Source organism: Drosophila suzukii, chromosome X, assembly GCF_043229965.1.
Source record: "Drosophila suzukii chromosome X, CBGP_Dsuzu_IsoJpt1.0, whole genome shotgun sequence".
Taxonomy (NCBI): Eukaryota; Metazoa; Arthropoda; class Insecta; order Diptera; family Drosophilidae; genus Drosophila; species Drosophila suzukii.
This window is the reverse complement of record NC_092084.1, coordinates 9,287,395-9,309,599: the sequence shown is the minus strand read 5'-3', so window position 1 is coordinate 9,309,599 and position 22,205 is coordinate 9,287,395. Positions and strand designations below refer to the sequence as shown.

The 22,205-nt window shown below is 37.7% G+C and overlaps 2 protein-coding genes across 5 annotated transcripts; one reads left to right on the top strand and one right to left on the bottom strand.

The window, feature by feature from the left end:
• Window positions 1-40: 40 nt before the first annotated feature.
• On the bottom strand, window positions 41-11,370 carry Or10a (Odorant receptor 10a). 2 transcript variants are annotated; one of them, XM_065867979.2, is made up of 5 exons: window positions 11,352-11,370; window positions 924-1,111; window positions 582-871; window positions 372-524; window positions 41-166 (listed from the first exon to the last, which is right to left on the bottom strand). In XM_065867979.2, exons 2-5 carry the CDS (start codon window positions 1,108-1,110, stop codon window positions 116-118), a joined length of 681 nt encoding a protein of 226 aa, XP_065724051.1. In that variant the 5' UTR covers window position 1,111; window positions 11,352-11,370; the 3' UTR covers window positions 41-115. The 2 variants fall into 2 exon arrangements, with proteins under 2 accessions (XP_065724051.1, XP_036676660.2); XM_036820765.3 differs by lacking the exon at window positions 11,352-11,370 and adding an exon at window positions 1,501-2,058.
• A 2,570-nt stretch (window positions 11,371-13,940) lies between these two features.
• Gs2 (glutamine synthetase 2) lies at window positions 13,941-22,174 on the top strand. 3 transcript variants are annotated; one of them, XM_065868169.2, is made up of 5 exons: window positions 13,941-14,084; window positions 15,595-15,767; window positions 20,144-20,484; window positions 20,971-21,162; window positions 21,233-22,174. In XM_065868169.2, exons 1-5 carry the CDS (start codon window positions 14,074-14,076, stop codon window positions 21,623-21,625), a joined length of 1,110 nt encoding a protein of 369 aa, XP_065724241.1. In that variant the 5' UTR covers window positions 13,941-14,073; the 3' UTR covers window positions 21,626-22,174. The 3 variants fall into 3 exon arrangements, with proteins under 3 accessions (XP_065724241.1, XP_065724240.1, XP_016939330.1); XM_065868168.2 differs by having other exon boundaries at window positions 14,059-14,084; window positions 15,583-15,767; XM_017083841.4 differs by lacking the exon at window positions 13,941-14,084 and adding an exon at window positions 15,292-15,462 and having other exon boundaries at window positions 15,583-15,767.
• The last annotated feature ends 31 nt before the right edge of the window (window positions 22,175-22,205 follow it).

Below are 22,205 nucleotides of genomic sequence, written 5' to 3'. Positions count from 1 at the left end.
GTAAAAACATATTCTGATATATCAGTAAAAAATCTAAAAATTGACTAACGAATTTTCTATTTATTTAAAAAGTAACAACATTTTGACAAACTAGGAACATATATTATATACACATTTACTGAAAGGATGTAACCAAGGCTATAATGGAGCCCGAAGTCTGAAGAATCTGCAAAAGATAAAAATAGGAGTTAAGTAAGTTAAAATGTAAATAAAGTAAATTCCCTATGAAGTTTAGGATTTCTTAGTTATTGGAGACTTTATTTTTTAATTATTTTATTTTACTTTGTAATTTTACTATAACTTAATTTCAAAACACTAAAATTCAAGCGAAATATTTTTTTGAGTGTAGGTTTTCAATTGGATTAACTCACCGAGGCAAAGGTGGCCAGTGAAGGTGAAAAGAATGGCACTGCCATGGACATGGGCCGCTGGGATCGCATGATCAGGAAGAGAACAAGGCGCCGCTGTTGAGGCTTAAACAATTGCCAGGGACAGGAGAACATCACTTGGCACAGCTCCGCACTCTATAAAAAATAGGTTACAAACCAGTACATAATACTAACATAAATCCAGTATCCTACACTTTCGGCCACCAGAGTTCCGCCATAGCAATAGACCAGAAGTTGGCTCAAGGCTGCGATCGTATAGGCCACATAAAGAAGTGCCCCCAGACCATTGTTGCTCACGGCCAGAAGATTGACCATGCTGAAACCAATCACCATGCCAGCGGACACAAAGTGCGCTAAGGTAATAATCACATAGCGCTCCCGGAAAAACATGGTCAGGTTGATAATGTCATTGTGCCTGATGATCACTGCCCGCATTCGCTGCTCCAAGTTATACAGCTGCTCTGGCGAAAGCTCCAAATGATCTTTACAAATATTGAAAGAATTAATGTAGTTCTACTAGATTTACCTACCCACCTTTGTAGGGCTTGAAAATAGATCGTATCTCCGACTGCAAAACTTCGAAAAGAGCCGACAAGTGGGCACAGAACTCGAAATAGAAACCATCACAGCCTCCGAACATAAAGATGGTAACATAGCCCGTATAGGCAATGAATATATAGGTCAGGGGAAAAAATGGTGATTGTAGAAGAACTGCTGGCATGCTGTAAAAAATATATCTTATAGTTATCTGTATAAGGTTCCTCCAAAGAAAATATTCTTTTAACATTTTTAGGTGTCTAAAAGTAGGCTATAATATATTTTAAACTCAAAAGAACATTGAAAAAGTCTGCATACTTTTAGACACGTACATTAAAAGTAATTCCAAAATCCTAGTGATTTGTACATACCGACTTTTTTTAAAAATAATTTAGAACTTTTTTTTCATAAATTTAGTTTTTCAAATAATTAGTATTTACGAAAAGATAGTTTTTGTTATTTGTGGAAAAAATCGCCAGTAACTAGAACTTTTTTTTTTTATTTTAACTGGGCATGAAAACCGAATTAAAATTATAGAAATTGAGGTTTCTATTCACATCTTCAATGTGCTCACGTCATATTAAAGGGAGTGAACCAGGCGAAATCGTCGTCTCGATTCTGAAGGAACAGGACCAAGGCGATGAGAATGGGTTTCAGGTTGTAGGTGGTGCAGGTAAAGAATCCGGTGGACAGTGGCCAGAAGTTGATGCGGGCCGCCATGACAGAGTGATTCAGCCGGATTTGCCGCTGATCCGGCAGCTCCGGCCTGATATCGAAGAGCAGGCTCCTCAGGCGGTTCCACATGGCCCACAGATCCTGGCGATAACGCAGCATGAGGAACATCTTGAGCAGCGTGACCGCCGAAGTGCCCGCGGGACAGAGGGTCTCCAGGGCCAAGGTGATCTGCTGTTGGTCCAGGAAACGTAGTCCTGCATGCAGTTCGGTGATGACGCCAATGGCCAGGATCACGAAGTTAACGATGGATCTCCAGGGCAACCTGTCACCCGACTTTTCCGGCCAATAGCCCATTATGTTCAGGCTGAGACGGGGCACAGCAAAGAAATACACAGAAAGGGGTTGATCGCGCTTGAGGAACCGAAACCACTTGGCCATGGTGGATATATCTTTTTTGACATATCCTTACCAGAAGTCTTCCTTATATAGGCAGTTGTAACCCTTCTAATACACTTAGAAAATCTCTTTTAAATGATTTAAATTTGTAATCATTTAAAGAAAAAGGGTTTAAAATTTAAAATGTTGGTATATACATGCGATAATATAAGGAACCTCCTTTTAATTTTCTTATAAAGATTTCATATGACTTAGTTTAAAATCTGGACAATTATTTTACAGTGTACCTGCCATAACCCTTATAATTGACTTGTTATTCAGACAAAGTTGGCCAAAGTTAGACCATAAACTTTTGCAATTTGAGGGCTCCGATAATTGGCTGCGCGGATTGTATATCACCTTTCGGATCCCTGGGACTCGTAGGCTCCATTTCTTATTTATGGAACAGATGGGGAATCGAAGCGGACGACAGTCACAAGTAGCAGGGAACGAGTCGCAATCAGAGCTAATGCATCAATTAGCGCTAGCCGCTAATTTCAGTAATCAAAACACAAACAAATCGAGATTAAAACACTCGGACGTCGGACTCGTCCAACTCGTGCGTTTTTAACTAATCTCCAGCCCACTCACGCACAGCATGAGGTTTCAGGAGCGGATTCGGGGATTAATGGATACAGAAGATTGGAAATCAATAGGCTTATGATGGATAAGAAACATGGCTTGCATGGGTATTGGTGTAATAACGATAATACAAAAAGAAATCTAAAAATGAGTTGTTTCACATTTTAAATAGGATTATCTCTTTTCTTGTAACTGCTCTTTTGCTCCTTATCCCTGTACTTACAACTAATATTTATGCAAAGCAAATATAAATGTTTTTATCACAGAGTTAAGCATATTCGCGACTTTACTTTGTACTAATCATTTAGAACCCTGAAATGATGACCTTGATGAGTCACAGTGATAAGGGGGTAATAACTCACAATAGGTGGCCTTATCAGAAACAGAAATCTGGTGCCAAGCAGATTGGATATAAAACATGTTGTTTAATCATCACGTGATTTAAGGGACAAACGTTTATGGAATGTAATGTGATTTTAACAAGGTACGTTTAGTATTATATACTTTTAAAATTCCGATTAATTGGTATAATCAGATTTCTATATCTTCTTTAAAGGAAATGTTTTTCTAAGAGAACTGATTCATATAAAAGTGATTAGGTATGTTCATTTGCAACTAGTACAAAAATAAAATGGGTTCATATATTGAAATTTGCTTGGTAATCCACCTTATAGAGCACCTTAACACCCCCCTCGTGGAATCCGCACCTGTTCACCATGATGCCTGTCAGCTGCGGAGTCATAAATCATGCAAACCTGTCGGCTGATGTGTATGCCGGGTTTTCGAGTGCGACCATTGATGTATTGAAGTTTTTGTCAACGCCACAGACGAGTCTAAGTTTTTTTATGCCATTTTTTATGTAGTATATATACTTCGATTAGCAGCGCACGTTCCTCAGCCGATGACGTCAGCGATGGCACGCACACACCCGGAGGCTCACGGGCTCTTTTTATTTTAACTTTGATCGGGTTTGAAAAAGCCGCGACATCGACATCGAAGGTCGATCCGGAGCACCAATAAGGTTGCTCTATAGGTTGAGCCTCCAAAAGGTTCTTCCATATCAATTAAAAGGTGAAAACGATATACTTTAGGGCGCAAAAGAGGGATTCAGATTTAAGATACAAATTTTATTTTTGTCGGGATTCCATGATTGTAGTTTGGCCAATTTAAGGCCTACAGCTGAAAGACCGACTGTTTTGATCAGCTGGCAACCTACGCTAACGATTTCAATCACTTCAGGGGAAATTTATTTTTTGACTAATTTTCGCATCATGTTTTTTTGCGAAAAATGTCAAAAATTAAATATTTCATGGTTTGAATGCCAATGGATTGGAAATTAAGCAACGAGCACAACGAGGTATGGCATTCCTCGATGTGACGTTTATTTTCCTTACAGCAGCCAAAAAACTGAGATTTTAGGGCGGAAACATGGGATACGTTTTTTTGTCAAAAATACGATATTCAGATTTTGATCAAAAATGCGGTTTTTCTTTCCAGGTTTTTGATCGTATTTTTGCCAAATCAAGGCGTACCGCTGAAAGAGCGACTGTTTTGATCAGCTGGCAACCTACGCTAACGATCCCAACCATTTTAAGGAAAATTTATTTTTTGACCAATTTTCGCATTTTTTGTAAGGGGGTGCTTTGTCTTTTTTTGCAAAAAATGCGATAAGTAAAAAAAAGTTTGAATGCCAATGGATTGGAAAATAAGCAACGAGCTCAACGAGGTATGACATTCCTCGATCTGACGTTTATTTTTTATGTAGCAGCCAAAAAACTGAATTCTTAGGGCGAAAAAATGGGATTCCGATTTTGGTAAAAAATACGATATTCATTTTTTAGTAAAAAACGATTTTTCCTTCCAGTTTTTCAATCGTAGTTTAGTCAAATCAAGGCGTACAGCTAAAAGACCGACAGTTTTGAGCTGCTTGCTTCAATTGCTATCGATCCCTATCACTTTAAGAAAGATTTATTTTTAGACAAATTTTTTCATTTTTTGTAAGGGGGTAGGTCGTTAATTTTTGAGATTCAGATTTTGGTCAAAAATACTAATTTTTTAGTGGTTTTTCAGTCGTAGTTTAGCCAAATCAAGGCGTACAGCCAAAAGACCGACAGTTTTGAGCAGCTAACATCCTAAGCTAACAATCCCAATCATTTTAAGGAAGATTTATTTTTTGACAAATTTTTTCATTTTTTGTAAGGGGGTAGGTCGTTTATTTTTGAGATACAGATTTTGGTCAAAAATACTTATTTTTTTGTGGTTTTTCAGTCGTAGTTTAGCCAAATCAAGGCGTACAGCCAAAAGACCGACAGTTTTGAGCAGCTTGCTTCAATTGCTATCGATCCCTATCACTTTAAGAAAGATTTATTTTTAGACAAATTTTTTCATTTTTTGTAAGGGGGTAGGTCGTTAATTTTTGAGATTCAGATTTTGGTCAAAAATCCTCATTTTTTAGTGGTTTTTCAGTCGTAGTTTAGCCAAATCAAGACGTACAGCTAAAAGACCGACAGTTTTGAGCAGCTTGCTTCAATTGCTATCGATCCCTATCACTTTAAGAAAGATTTATTTTTTGACCAATTTTTTCATTTTTTGTAATGGGGTAGGTCGTTTATTTTTGAGGTTCAGATTTTGGTCAAAAATACTCATTTTTTAGTGGTTTTTCAGTCGTAGTTTAGCCAAATCAAGGCGTACAGCTAAAAGACCAACAGTTTTGAGTTGCTTACTTCAATTGCTAACGATCCCTATCACTTTAAGAAAGATTTATTTTTTGACCAATTTTTTCATTTTTTGTAAGGGGGTAGGTCGTTAATTTTTGAGATTCAGATTTTGGTCAAAAATACTAATTTTTTAGTGGTTTTTCAGTCGTAGTTTAGCCAAATCAAGGCGTACAGCCAAAAGACCGACAGTTTTGAGCAGCTAACATCCTAAGCTAACAATCCCAATCATTTTAAGGAAGATTTATTTTTTGACAAATTTTTTCATTTTTTGTAAGGGGGTAGGTCGTTTATTTTTGAGATACAGATTTTGGTCAAAAATACTTATTTTTTTGTGGTTTTTCAGTCGTAGTTTAGCCAAATCAAGGCGTACAGCCAAAAGACCGACAGTTTTGAGCAGCTTGCTTCAATTGCTATCGATCCCTATCACTTTAAGAAAGATTTATTTTTTGACCAATTTTTTCATTTTTTGTAATGGGGTAGGTCCTTTATTTTTGAGATTCAGATTTTGGTCAAATATACTAATTTTTGAGTGGTTTTTCAGTCGTAGTTTAGCCAAATCAAGGCGTACAGCCAAAAGACCGACAGTTTTGAGCATATTGCTTCAATTGCTATCGATCCCTATCACTTTAAGAAAGATTTATTTTTTTACAAATTTTTTCATTTTTTGTAAGGGGGTAGGTCGTTTATTTTTGAGATTCAGATTTTGGTCAAAAATCCTCATTTTTTAGTGGTTTTTCAGTCGTAGTTTAGCCAAATCAAGACGTACAGCTAAAAGACCGACAGTTTTGAGCATATTGCTTCAATTGCTATCGATCCCTATCACTTTAAGAAAGATTTATTTTTTGACCAATTTTTTCATTTTTTGTAAGGGGGTAGGTCGTTTATTTTTGAGATACAGATTTTGGTCAAAAATAATAATTTTTTAATGGTTTTTCAGTCGTAGTTTAGCCAAATCAAGGCGTACAGCCAAAAGACCGACAGTTTTGAGCAGCTTGCTTCAATTGCTATCGATCCCTATCACTTTAAGAAAGATTTATTTTTTGACCAATTTTTTCATTTTTTGTAATGGGGTAGGTCGTTTATTTTTGAGATTCAGATTTTGGTCAAAAATACTCATTTTTTAGTGGTTTTTCAGTCGTAGTTTAGCCAAATCAAGGCGTACAGCTAAAAGACCAACAGTTTTGAGTTGCTTACTTCAATTGCTAACGATCCCTATCACTTTAAGAAAGATTTATTTTTTGACCAATTTTTTCATTTTTTGTAAGGGGGTAGGTCGTTTATTTTTGAGATACAGATTTTGGTCAAAAATAATAATTTTTTAATGGTTTTTCAGTCGTAGTTTAGCCAAATCAAGACGTACAGCTAAAAGACCGACAGTTTTGAGCAGCTTGCTTCAATTGCTATCGATCCCTATCACTTTAAGAAAGATTTATTTTTTGACCAATTTTTTCATTTTTTGTAATGGGGTAGGTCGTTTATTTTTGAGATTCAGATTTTGGTCAAAAATACTCATTTTTTAGTGGTTTTTCAGTCGTAGTTTAGCCAAATCAAGGCGTACAGCTAAAAGACCAACAGTTTTGAGTTGCTTACTTCAATTGCTAACGATCCCTATCACTTTAAGAAAGATTTATTTTTTGACCAATTTTTTCATTTTTTGTAAGGGGGTAGGTCGTTTATTTTTGAGATACAGATTTTGGTCAAAAATAATAATTTTTTAATGGTTTTTCAGTCGTAGTTTAGCCAAATCAAGGCGTACAGCCAAAAGACCGACAGTTTTGAGCAGCTTGCTTCAATTGCTATCGATCCCTATCACTTTAAGAAAGATTTATTTTTTGACCAATTTTTTCATTTTTTGTAATGGGGTAGGTCGTTTATTTTTGAGATTCAGATTTTGGTCAAAAATCCTAATTTTTTAGTGGTTTTTCAGTCGTAGTTTAGCCAAATCAAGGCGTACAGCCAAAAGACCGACAGTTTTGAGCAGCTAACATCCTAAGCTAACAATCCCAATCATTTTAAGGAACATTTATTTTTTGACAAATTTTTTCAGTTTTTTTTTCGGTTTTTTTTTGGATTCAGATTTTGGTCAAAAATCCTCATTTTTTAGTGGTTTTTCAGTCGTAGTTTAGCCAAATCAAGACGTACAGCTAAAAGACCGACAGTTTTGAGCAGCTTGCTTCAATTGCTATCGATCCCTATCACTTTAAGAAAGATTTATTTTTTGACCAATTTTTTCATTTTTTGTAATGGGGTAGGTCGTTTATTTTTGAGATTCAGATTTTGGTCAAAAATACTCATTTTTTAGTGGTTTTTCAGTCGTAGTTTAGCCAAATCAAGGCGTACAGCTAAAAGACCAACAGTTTTGAGTTGCTTACTTCAATTGCTAACGATCCCTATCACTTTAAGAAAGATTTATTTTTTGACCAATTTTTTCATTTTTTGTAAGGGGGTAGGTCGTTTATTTTTGAGATACAGATTTTGGTCAAAAATAATAATTTTTTAATGGTTTTTCAGTCGTAGTTTAGCCAAATCAAGGCGTACAGCCAAAAGACCGACAGTTTTGAGCAGCTTGCTTCAATTGCTATCGATCCCTATCACTTTAAGAAAGATTTATTTTTTGACCAATTTTTTCATTTTTTGTAATGGGGTAGGTCGTTTATTTTTGAGATTCAGGTTTTGGTCAAAAATCCTAATTTTTTAGTGGTTTTTCAGTCGTAGTTTAGCCAAATCAAGGCGTACAGCCAAAAGACCGACAGTTTTGAGCAGCTAACATCCTAAGCTAACAATCCCAATCATTTTAAGGAACATTTATTTTTTGACAAATTTTTTCAGTTTTTTTTTCGGTTTTTTTTTGGATTCAGATTTTGGTCAAAAATCCTCATTTTTTAGTGGTTTTTCAGTCGTAGTTTAGCCAAATCAAGACGTACAGCTAAAAGACCGACAGTTTTGAGCAGCTTGCTTCAATTGCTATCGATCCCTATCACTTTAAGAAAGATTTATTTTTTGACCAATTTTTTCATTTTTTGTAATGGGGTAGGTCGTTTATTTTTGAGATTCAGATTTTGGTCAAAAATACTAATTTTTTAGTGGTTTTTCAGTCGTAGTTTAGCCAAATCAAGGCGTACAGCCAAAAGACCGACAGTTTTGAGCATATTGCTTCAATTGCTATCGATCCCTATCACTTTAAGAAAGATTTATTTTTTGACAAATTTTTTCATTTTTTGTAAGGGGGTAGGTCGTTTATTTTTGAGATTCAGATTTTGGTCAAAAATCCTCATTTTTTAGTGGTTTTTCAGTCGTAGTTTAGCCAAATCAAGACGTACAGCTAAAAGACCGACAGTTTTGAGCATATTGCTTCAATTGCTATCGATCCCTATCACTTTAAGAAGATTTATTTTTTTACAAATTTTTTCATTTTTTGTAAAGGGGTAGGTCGTTTATTTTTGAGATTCAGATTTTGGTCAAAAATACTAATTTTTTAGTGGTTTTTCAGTCGTAGTTTAGCCAAATCAAGGCGTACAGCCAAAAGACCGACAGTTTTGAGCAGCTAACATCCTAAGCTAACAATCCCAATCATTTTAAGGAACATTTATTTTTTGACAAATTTTTTCAGTTTTTTTTTCGGTTTTTTTTTGGATTCAGATTTTGGTCAAAAATTCTCATTTTTTAGTGGTTTTTCAGTCGTAGTTTAGCCAAATCAAGACGTACAGCTAAAAGACCGACAGTTTTGAGCATCTTGCTTCCTATGCTAACGATCCCAATCATTTTAAAGAAAATTTATTTTTTGACCCATTTTCGCATTTTTCGTAAGGGTCGTCTTTTTTTGCAAAAAATGTGACAAGTAAAAAATTATCAGGTTTGAATGCCAATGGATTGGAAATTAAGCAACGAGCACAACGAGGTATGGCATTCCTCGATGTGACGTTTATTTATTCTTTACAGCAGCCAAAAAACTGATTTTTTAAGGCGGAAAAATTGGATATGGATTTTTGTCAAAAATACGATATTCGTATTTTAATCAAAAATGCGGTATTTCTTACCAGTTTTTCGATCGTAGTTTAGTCAAATCAAGGCGTATTGTGATCATTTTGTATAATTTTGTATAGAAAATACAAAATCGCCATATTTCAATGCTAATAGATTGGAAATTAAGCCTAATCTTAAGATACTTTGCTTCTACCCTTTAATATAATTTATAAATCCTACACCACCATTTTAATATAGGAAAAATGGCAAATTAATGGCTCATTTTAAACCTTTCCCCCTCTGAAAAAGACAAGGGCATCAAATTGATTTAAAACACTGGATGATGATAGTAATGATGATGGGTAAATTGCTTGATTCGCGGGATTGGGATAGATTTGATGGGCATAATTGCAGCGGCAGTGCCGAGTACCGCAAATGGCTAGCAAATTGAATCAACGCCAATTGTTCAGCCGTCAGCAGTTGCCCCTTTTCCATATGCATTTGGTTTTGGTTTTATTTTTACAGTTTTTTGTTTTTATTTTGTTTTTTTTTGACTGAACATCAAATCGCAACTTCCTTGCAACTGAGGCAGTCGCCCTCAAACACACGTAATACCCTCTAGCTCTCACGCACACCCACTACTTATCACGCAACACAGGTACAGTGAAACCTAAAAAAGAACTTAGTGGATATTTATGAATTTTGAATTGCTTAGGTGGGCCTGTCATATTTTGAAATGACTCTAGTTTAACTTTAAACCTATCTTGGCAATATAATATTTTTTAGATAACGATTACATTAAGAGTAATGCTTAAAAATTTCTTGTAGTTTGTATAACTTTACCAATTTAAATATTCTATAAGAATTTAGATATTTTTACAAGGATCTACCTATCACTAAGATAGGTTAGAGATCACTGTGCATATAGGAAGGAAGCGCCCAGCACTCAGCTCAATTGAGATGGCCTGACATTGTTTTTGAAGAGCCAGCTGAACGAGTAGAATCAGCAAAATCAGCTGAATCTACCGAGGGAGAGGGAGCTGTCTTAATTTGGATGAGGGGCATGGGCATTTGGGGGTCCCAGAGATATCCGATCACGCCGTTCAGTTAGATTCTGTTTCATGACAAGCCGATCCAACGCGAACCGAACCGAGTTGAGCTGGCACCACAGAACCAAACACACAAAAACAATACAGCGGCACATATAGTGCACATGACTATTAGATAAGTTTATTATAGAATAAATAAGCGTGCGGGCCCGAACCCAAAGCCCAAAGCCCAAACCCGAATGCGAATGCGAGTGCCATAAAGAAGTTAAGCAATTCAGACAGTTTAGAGCATAAATTGTTTAATAGAGTTTATACGCCAATTGGGGGCATAAAGAGTGTCGCATTTTATAATTTCGTTTTTTTTTTTGTTTTCTATTTCTATTTTTTCTTTTTCGCTTCGAACTGCAGACGCACATCCCCTGGCACAGACTTTCCAGATAGGCGGTTGGAAATACGTAACGCTGGCAAAGTTCAGGGTCCCAGTGGACGGAATCAGAAGCACTATGGCTAGTGGTGCTTCCAATCTTTGACTGGCGACGTTTATCGGCCATCGGACGACGAATTATGTAACTTTATGAGGGCTCACAAGTGGCCAGAACCCAAAACCCAAACATAAGAAACTAAGTGGCAAAAAGAACATAATCCACTCGATGGAGCGATAGTCATCTGTAGAAAATGGCGCCAAGAAATACCGTGGCCCCCATTGATTTGCTGATAACGCTCTCAAGAATTCCCAGGGAATTTATGCTCCAAGTGTGTTTTTTAAGGCACATTTTTTGCAATAAACTTGACTTTAACGTCCAGTTTTAAAACAAGACGGAACGCATTTAAAATGTTCCTAACAGATTACATTACATATAACAAATAAGAACAACACGTTGCCGTTATTTATTTTATTGTTGAATGAAGCAATTAAACAGTAAGCTATAAAGACAAATACTTAAGATAACAATAGAACCGAAAACGTGACAACGAATACTTCTATTTGTAAAAATAACACTTACTATTAGGAATATAGTCCAGAATTGAATCCAGCCGAATTGGTGACCCCAATGGGTTATCAATCGGGAAACTGGCGCCCAACGCGGGACCTAAAAATAGACCAACTTACATCTGGTTCTAAAAGTATCACTTACTACAAGAATATAGCATTAGCATTATTCCCACCGCCGCGATCTAGTCCAGAATCGGATCCAACCGAACTGGTGACCCCAATGGGTTGTCAATCGGGAAACTGGCGCCCAACGCGGGGCCTATAAACAGACCAAGCGCCTGATGATGGGCCTCGATGATAAATTGCCACTTGATGATCGCCAATTAAGCTGGCGAAATTAATGCGAAATATGAGAAGTGGTAATGCCAATTCAAATTCCCCAATTACCACAGTCTGCGCCAATCAATTAGTCATTTACTATACTATAAATGTATATATTTGTACGAGGGGCTCCATATAGTTGCTGCCGCTGCCTTCACCTACTTACCATTAGGTCGGTTATCGCAGCCACGCGTCTTTGGGTCTTCTTCTAGCCGACTATTTAGGGCGGGCCACCTCCTGGGCTCCTAATCTTGGCCAGGTTGGCCAGTTCGAGCGCTATCGCAGATCAAAGTTTTACGCTTTTTGCTGTATTCTTTGTTTGGCGTTTGCTCGTCTTAGGGGCTTTATGGCCAAACGATTGCCTGGCCGTTGCCTAAGCCAATTTGAATGCAGCCGGCAAGAGAGAGGCTCGCGAAAAAAGCCTCGTTAAATGCGAGCAAACACCAGAAGACGGACGACAATCGACGATCGACGGGCGGTTTACAGGGGCGGCGGTGGAGGGGGGGCGTTGACCGCAGCGGGAAACGCATGCGCAGTTCACGTGAACAGATAGCCAGCGTTGACAAATTAGCCGGTTTTCTGTCCATTTTTTAAATTCCCTAACCGCAAAAAGGTTTAAAAAAATGTTGCTTAATTTTTTTTTGAATATTTTACGGATCTCATGGATGTTAAAAACTTAGGAATTCTTAAAAATTTGTCTTTATGTATTTTTATAAACTTTGTTTTTAATTAAACAACATTGAATCCTATCAATATCAATATTTTTATAGTTCTACAAAACACTTAGACTTATAAAATTGCGCATACGCACTGTTTACCAAGTTTATTATTCGAAAACTGCTTGTTGCTTTGCAAAAATCAAAAATAATCTCTGTCTCCTTTATAAAAAATTCAAGAAACATTAAATATATAAGTTTTATTTTAAAACATTGTGATTAATCTACTCGGAAATGTGAAAAACACAAAGTGACTTAATTAAATCACTCATACGCAGTGTTTACCAACTTTATAAGCACACCTGGCTTATGAGTAATTTAATTACAAAATGCAGTAAAGTAAGCAAAATTTAAGTATTTTGAAATTTTTAAGCCAAGTTCTGATTGGCTTTGCTTACCACAAAAAAAGCTTTCTGGCCAACACTGAGCCGAATTGAAGACGCAGTCGACGATTAATAGAAAATTATTTCACGTTTGCTTGTGTGTTTTATTTTATGTTTGTCTGTGCGTCGCAATTTATTTGATACGTTAACTTGTTGTTTCTGCGACCGTCTGCCCGTCCAGACGTTTTTGTTTGCATATAAATTTAGATCAGCTGGCGAATTTGTTACACCCAAAGAGAAATTGATTTTAAAGTTGCTAAAGTTGCTGATATATATAGAAAATTTAATGAATTTAAAAGTAAGAAATAAAGGTGTAAATTAGGCTTTATTTAAATACGTTTTTGGACTTTAATGTCTTTGATATTTTTATATATTTTTGAATAACTAGAGACAATAGAAAATCTATTTATAAAGTATAATTTTGAAAATTGAATTCACTTTTAAGTATTATTTAAGAAGTCAGAATGCTACAAAATGTATCAATTGCTTCACTGTTTGTAAGGGTATTTCTAAAGTATTTTATATATAGTTTATATATATTCTATTGGAAGTAGGAACAACTTTATAAGGAATATATGGTAAAATTCCGTTTAAGGAATAACCAGCCAGTCAAATATGGAAAACTGCCCTGATAAGCTTTATATTCCGGTCAGTTTACATTAGACCCCCCAGACGAAGCCATAAAAATCCACCCGAACAATTAACCTTTTTGTGCGAAACTCGTTTGCAATCAGTTTTTTTCACACCTTTGGCTGGCAAACATGGCCAACATTTTGCCGTGGGTGTAGGGTGCGTTTGGCGAATGGGCGTTAAGGAGTTGGAAATTGGGTTTTGTGGGTTAAGGGGGGCGTTTTGGGGGTCTGCCACCTATGTGGGCCAAAGGAATGGCTCCCTTTTAGGCGTATTTATTTTCGTTTTTTCGGTCTGACGAGGTGAGCACAACGCCAAATAATAATAAAAATGTGAGAATCTTGAAAAGGTAATTAACACATGGTCGTGTTTGCTTTATGCGCCATAAAAATAATCAAAAAATCGAGTCACACATCCGAACATCTCCCCAGTTGTCCGAGTGCGAAGTGATCGGATCGGAGAGCCTATAAAAGCGGATCAATCGCCGCTGTTTCTGCGCAGTCACTCCTAAGAAGTGCCCACTGTATCAGCTCAACTCGAAACTCCCAATCCTAATCTCAATCGGAATCAAGAACGCATTCTTCTTGAAAATACATATAAAAAACTCAAGTGCGCGTCAAAAGTTCGCTTTCGGTATTACTTTCTTTTAGAGTTCGCAAAAACATTTTAAACAAACAGTAAAATGCATTCAGCGTAAGTTGTTCATCATCACATCAGCAAACTGTCCTTGTCCTTGTCGAAACAAAAAAAAAAAACAGAATAAAAAAATGTTTATAACACTCATTTGCTGGCGATCCAGCTGATAAGCGACTTTTACTCATTTACACGCATTACCCGCACATCAAAAGTGAATTAAAAATAAACAAAACAATTTGGCAACTCAACCTGCAACTGTTAATCTACACGGGGAAAAATTCTCTGATTTCTAAAGGTACTAGAGAATTGCTTGGGTTTTTGGAAAAGTTAGGGAATGGGTACTTAATAAAATTGTGAGAAAAGCAAATACCATTGCTATCATATTTGATATCTAGATAACACTTTGGAAATTATCCTGGTTCAAAAAGAACAAGTTTTTTACTTTATAAGTAGGAACTTTTCAGAACGGTATTATATTTACAAGTTTTATTAAAACATTCCCCAAAATAACCTGTTTATTACTATATGAGTATTACATTTTTAAAACGGTAATACATTTACAAGTTTAATTTAAACATTTCCTAATATTCCCTATAACTATAGCTTAAAAATATCATAAAACTAAATTAGAACTATTTTTTATTGAAAAAGAATTCTTAAGAATTAAGAAATAGGATTTTTTTGAGTGTTACTGGTGTCGTGTAATATTATAGATTAAAATTTTTAGTTTTTTTAAGGAAATCAAAATATTCTTTCTATTATTAAATACTTTTGATAGATACTCATAGAAAAGTAGTACCAATTTTTCTCCGTGTAACCGGAAACGTGAGCCAGGAATCCAATTGGGAGAGCAGCGCTCTCCCTCTCGCTGTCTTCCTCTCGCTCTCGCACTCGCCACAAGCGACAAACTGCAAACCGTCTAATCCCAGTGGGTGGGAGTGGGAGGGCGAGCGGGTGCGCGTGCGAGTGCGAGCGAGAGAGAGGGGGCGTTGATCGTGCGGCGACTGCGCTGCAGCAGCGCTGCTTTAGCGTCGACCACAACAGTTGTTGCTTGTGTTTTCAATGGCGCGCTGCCCGCGTCGCTGCCGACGTCGCAGTCGCTGCTAGTTTGTTGTAAGTATAGTACCTAGTGTAGTGTGTAGTGTGTAGTGTAGTGTATAGTATAGTGTATATGGCCGTATAGTATAGTTTATACAGCAACAACGGGCGCGTTGCTTTTGTTTTGCTTTGTTGTTTGTTGTTGGTCATTATAAATTGAGTTGGAACAAGGGGCTCCAGCTTAGTCGTGTTCCAGTAACGCTTCCGCGCACACCAAAAAGTTCCGATTCCGAATTCAGAACCAACTGAAATTCCCGAAATCCCAGAAAGGACGCAGCCGTGTCCCAAATCATCCATCAGATAGTCAGCCCCGAAAGAGAGTGCAAATAGAAATCAGGTGCGGATCCAAGAATCAACAAAAAAAAAAGAAGATAGAATCCGACTCGAGTGCCAAACGAACATTGTTTATTTCTGATCCACTCTACCTTTTTTTTGGGTGCCCTAATCGCAAGAGCAGTATGTCCGGTAGGATCCTGGAGGACTCGCCCAATGCGCGCATCAACAAGACGATCCTCGACCGCTACCTGTCGCTGCCGCTGCAGGAGAACATCGTCCAGGCCACCTACGTGTGGATCGACGGAACCGGAGAGGACCTGCGCTGCAAGGACCGCACCCTCGACTTCATTCCCCAGAGCCCCAAGGGTGAGTCTATGAAAATACATTAGGGGTGCTGTTATAGAACTCAGGATAGTCAAAATATCCATATCTTGGTGTTACCAACAGATTTTATATACTGTTTTGGATTTGTACTTACATATATAGTTTGCATCCCAATTATTTCTGAGTTTCCAATCACAAACCTATTCCCATTTCTTAAATTGTACCTGCAATATCAATTTAGATCTTACACAGATCGAAACTAAAATCCCATTATCAGACAATCTTTTTTTGGGATTAAAATATCTGAAGGATCCTAAAATATACTATGCATGTTCTCCCAAAGCTGATAAAGAAATCTAAACCTTAAGTACCTTAAAACACCCCTATATTATTACCTGAAAAAGACCTCAGCAAATACCTTCTATTTGTTCGATAATGCCCAATTATAATTCCCGATTAGTTTCTTGTTAAATAGCGCTTCGATCAAGTAGTTGAAATACCGGCATTAAGTATAATATTTTCTAGCTTATCGCAGCATAGGTCGTGCTCGCACTTGATTTATGTGCCAAATACTTGATTTTCTGCGAGTGTAATCTTATCTGGAGTGGCTAAGCTCTTAAAACTGTCTCCGTCTCAGGCGCTGCCTGGATTTATCACTACACTACACAAGTTTTTGGTGATCCAAGTCGCTTTTATAACCAGCTGCAAAACGTAATGGGGTTTTAATGGGTCGGGTGTGAATGAACTTAAATTCCAAAATGGGAGTAGGATTAGAAAGAAAGTTAAGCTGGAATATAAAAATCAATTCGAATTTTTAACAAACGACTAATTCAATTGATTAGAAACATTAAAAAAGTAACGAATATATAAGGCTCACCTTTGAAAATGCCCAAAACAAAAGATATAGAACAAAGAATCACAAAGAAAGTACTCAAAAAAGAAGAAAGAAAAGATAAGTCTCGCCAGGTGCTAATTTCTACAAATTAGTCAAACGCCTTTAATGACCAGAAATACAGACACACTCTTAAATTAGAAGCTAATTGAGTGAACTTCTAAATTCAGACGGTGTGTTGAGTTTCGTTCACATGTTTTATATAACAGATCATTCCAAAGTCAAGGTTTATTTACATTTATTATTAAAAATGCCCAAAACTCTCAAGATACATTTGTAATTTCTTTAGACAAACTAGTTATCAAATCAGAAAGCTAAATATATTTCGTTCCCATAAATCAAAAACCATATTTATGTAGCACTCATACATTGTCGTCCACTATCTTCCGCTGTCAGTTTTATTCATTTTAAATTCACATGTTGCCAGCAATTACTACGCAATAGCTATGGCTATACTATACTATGCTAGATCTGTGCGATTTTACGAGCGTCTGAAAATCCAGCCCATAAACGCCCCAAAATTGGTGGCAATGAACGGCTTCGTCTGTTGCGGTTTTTTATTGATCCCTCTCACGGGGTTATATAACCCCAACCCAGCGATGACCTTTGCCTTGGCACGATTCTGGCGGCGGTTCTTGGGCTCTGCGAACGTCTGGGAAGTGCTTTATGGTCTAAAAACAGAATTTTCACGACTCGCGTCTGATAATGCGATTTAATCGCGGGGGCTTTATAAACGGCCGTCCGGACTTGAAAGAGTTTATTCGTGCTCGGTGTTAATTGATTGCGATTTAATGTGCAATTACCGGCGGAGTGGAAAGAGGAAGCAGTTTAGGGGGCTATGGGTATTGAGGTACTGTAAACTAATTTTGAACATTCTAACTTTAGCAGGGACTCGTTTATGGATTCCGTTTATATTATCACACACGATGATAATAACAATCCCCTTGTGGTTTGAAATCACTTTTCTACATATTTCCTGGTTATTTTAGTTGTTGAATGTTAAGGGAATATATATCTTTGCAATAAAAATATAGTTCTTTTTAAAAAAATATTATGTTTTATCGACTTTTTGTTTAGTTAAAAGAAAAAATTTAATAAATGATATAGTTTTTCTTTTTTTTCCTTAAGCATTTGATTTTTTTAACTAAAAAAGAACTTTGAAATATTATTTTTTGCTAAAAAAGTTAAAAGATCAAGCTGTGAAACCGCAAACCCAATCACCCGTGCGACAAGGACGGATAATTGTCTGCTGTTCGGCTTAAGAAAAAACCCCCAACTTAGAAAAACCCCGATCAGCACGCGAATATGTCACCTTAATTATTCCACTTGCACTTGAAAGCAAAAGCAAAACACAAACAAACAATAAAAAAAAGAAAAACAAATGACTTAATGCGCACAATTACTAATTAAGAAGCGCACTTACACTCGGTCTGTCCCCCTCGCACAAAGTGCATTCGCCAGGCGTTGGAAAGGGACGGACATATGTATAGTGTAGGTGTTAGAGAAAGCAGACTTTTTTTTTGTATTTTATTTGTTTTTGACGAGTTCGTGAGTGACGACTCACCCTAATGGGGAAAAGGGAGAGGTAGAACTGCATTTCAAGTTCAAAGTGGAAATCTAATTGGGCACTTGGAAAAAAAACAATTGCCAAATGACATCTAATCGTTGGAGCGTGCCCCTTTCAATAAAGGACAATCGATTTAATCAGCCATTCCTTTTAGCCCCCAACCGCAATAAGAAAATATCAGCTGCAATCAAAAGTAATTGAAAACTTTGTAACCCGATTGCATTTCTAAACACTTCAGCCCCTAAATTGCCAGTCACTTCAAGGATGGGACAGAAAAGTACAGTTTGTAAAGGTGGAAAGGGTCACACTAGGAAAAATAATGTGGCCTTAAGCTATATTCAAGTTATAAAATAATAGATTCCCTTAGGTCTAAAATTCTTTTATGAGAGAGTTTGAACTTGATATGAAATGCAGATGCATTTTAGAGGCTTTTCCCCCATTAATGCAAGTGTTAAGGTCAATAATTCAGATGCATTACTACATAGTGCCCAGAACTAGTAACTTTCAAGATCAATGCTCTCTCGGGAGTGCAGTCTCCAACGACTGATAATGCAATCGGCCTTTCGTGTTATTTGTCTCGCCGTGTAGGACTGAAATCGGAAGCAAATAGCAACAGTATTGGATGGAGGTGGTACGATGGCTATGAGGAGGGGGTGTGATGGGTGGTGCTTGGCTTCGTGGAGAGCAAGGCTAATAACTGTAGTGCTCTGGTGGCACAGTGACACACTGACATTAGTAGTGGAGAACCAGTTGGGTCTCTGTTTGTGTGAGTGTGTGTGGAAAAATCTACAGCTGTTTATCAATTCGAGTGGCACACAGATACTCGAGCACCCATACACACACACACGCGGGCAGAAGGGGAGATAGAGAGGGACAGAGATAGAGAACCAACACGAGATACCAGATTGTAAATGAAAACGCCGGCTCAAGGTCACCCCCCGCCTGTTACAACAATGCACCGCCCACCCCCCCCACTCAGCGGGATATTTGCATAAGTGAAATATTTTCATTAGCATTATTTACATACGGGGAATTAACTATTTATTATAATAAACAACGGGCAATGGGGAAACGAGTTACCGAGTAAACACACATCCGTCATCCAACACCACCCCTTTATCTCAATTTTTATTCTCACTGGCAAGCCGCACTTTTTTGTTTTTGTTTCTTGATGGATCATCAAAATGCATGGCGAGTTTAGGAAAAATAATAGGGAGGAGGTCGCAGCTTGCGTTTTGAAACTTAATAAGCACAATCATTCCATTCATTTGAATACTTGCTTACACAAACAGGGGTACAGTTCTGAAAAGCATAATAAATATTCAAATGTTACAATGTTGTATACGAGTTTTTCTCCTTCTTCTTAGCTTCTATTACTATCACTTTAACAAGGTTTTTCTCACCAGAAGTAATTTTTGCTGAACACAAGTGTATTAAGCTAGTTGTAAATCAATCTAAATTAATATTTAAGCGAAATTAAATGGTTCTCTGCTGACTTTGAAAACTGAAAGTGCTCCATAAATCGTGTTATTATATGGCTAGCAATAATTTAAAAGCTTTAAAAAATCCCTAAAGGGTTTAATAAATTAGCTTTAATATATGACTATGGTCTATATCATCTGTAAATGAGAGTTAATATATTTTATTGGATGATAAATAAGTAGATCCACTTGATAATTGTGGTTTCCTTAGTCCACTGTGCAATTGACAACCAATCATTTGGCTTACAAAATTACATTAACGAGTTTTGGACCTGATATAAGGGTATACTAATGGGGAGATGTGAACTTTCAAACGGAACCCCAATCGCAGGCCCAGTCAATTGCCGTCAATTATATTTAATTCGAGGGTATCGCATGCTAAGTGAGCGACGAGGTCACCCCTTCAAAATTAACCCCCAGCGACAACTAATGGTTTTAGACTAACCCCCCATTTTTTTTTGTTTTTCCACCATTACAGAGCTGCCCGTTTGGAACTACGATGGAAGCTCGTGCTACCAGGCCGAGGGGTCCAACTCGGACACCTACCTGTACCCGGTGGCCATCTACAAGGACCCCTTCCGCCGCGGCAACAACATCCTGGTGATGTGCGACACCTACAAGTTCGACGGCACCCCCACGGACACCAACAAGCGCAAGACCTGCCTGGAGGTGGCCAACAAGTGCGTCGACGAGGAGCCCTGGTTCGGCATCGAGCAGGAGTACACCTTCCTCGACTTCGACGGCCATCCACTGGGCTGGCCCAAGAACGGCTTCCCCGGACCCCAGGGACCCTACTACTGCGGCGTTGGTGCCAACAAGGTGGGTCCTGTAATATAATATCATTTTTGGATCATCTAAAGGATTTCTAATTTCTTAAACCAAAGATATTGAGATAGTAAAATAATAAAAAAAATGTTATCCCTATATATATTATCAAAACATTCACATTATGCCTATTATTTTTACATTTCACCAACCAATGTGGCGTATACGTAATTTTCCGTTTTGAGTTCATGCTTGAAGACTTTTTGTGATACCAAAAACTGAATTTAAATGTATTTAAAATTTTCTTTTTAATTATTATATAAAATAGGAATAGGATAATTCATTTTTTTTATGAAAATTTCGCTTTGACCATATCAATTAACTTAACTATCTTTTTAAAAATGAGAATAGGATAAGCAACAATAAAGCGTATGCCTAATTTTTTTGTTAGCCTTTTAAAACTTCCCAAAAATAATTCGGAAAAATGTGATCTTATAGTACAATATTAATTATATCTCTTGACTCACCTCACTTTTTCAGGTTTACGCCCGCGACATTGTGGATGCCCACTACCGTGCCTGTCTGTATGCCGGAATCAAGGTGTCCGGAACCAATGCCGAGGTGATGCCCGCCCAGTGGGAGTTCCAGGTGGGACCCTGCGTGGGCATCTCCATTGGCGATGACCTCTGGATGGCCCGTTTCCTCTTGCACCGCATCTCCGAGGAGTTTGGCGTAAGTTTGCAATGATTTCTTGATAGTTTTCAATGCATAACTTATGGGAAAACAATTCTCCAACCCACAGATTGTGTCCACTTTGGATCCCAAGCCGATGCCCGGCGACTGGAACGGCGCTGGTGCCCACACCAACGTGTCCACGAAGGCGATGCGCGAGGATGGTGGCATCCGGGACATCGAGAAGGCGGTGGCCAAGCTGTCCAAGTGCCACGAGCGGCACATCCGGGCCTACGACCCCAAGCAGGGTCAGGACAACGCCCGTCGTCTGACCGGCAAGCACGAGACGAGCTCCATCAACGACTTCAGTGCCGGAGTGGCCAACCGCGGATGCAGCATACGCATTCCCCGTGGGGTCAACGACGATGGCAAGGGCTACTTCGAGGATCGCCGCCCCAGCTCCAACTGCGATCCCTATTCCGTGGTGGAGGCCATCTTGCGCACCATCTGCCTGGACGAATAGAAGGGGTTAATGGGCACAGGCCCACATCTCCAGAGTTGTTATCGATTTATAGATTGTTGTTAAAACCACCTTCGATCCACTGACCCACTGACCCACGAACACCCGAACACCGAAAGCGAAGTTATATGCATACCGTAGGCTTAGTTTTTACCCAACGTATTTTCGAAAACCCAGAACTAGAATCCTAAGGCAGCCCTTTTTGCTGATATTTCCCGTGTTTTTTTTTTCTTTTTTTTAGCTGCTGTTATTTAGGTTTTAGTGTGAGTTTTTTTTTTTGGACCAGCAATACACTAGATATGGTCAGCGAGATGAAGAAGATGAGATCAAGATGAGCAAGAACCCAAAAAGACATCCCCACCACCCCCACAAAAAAAAAAACAAGAAACATAAAGCTCTAGTATCAAACACTCCCCTGAGACCCCCATAAAAGTCCCAGCCCCCTACTTGTTAATGATATTAAATAATTAACTTTAATCCTAAACTACATACATATACTCTCTAGTTAAGAAAATGCACTAAAAAATAAAAAAAAATACACAATATAACAAAGGTTGTTTTCTTTAACTGGTTTGTTGGGTGA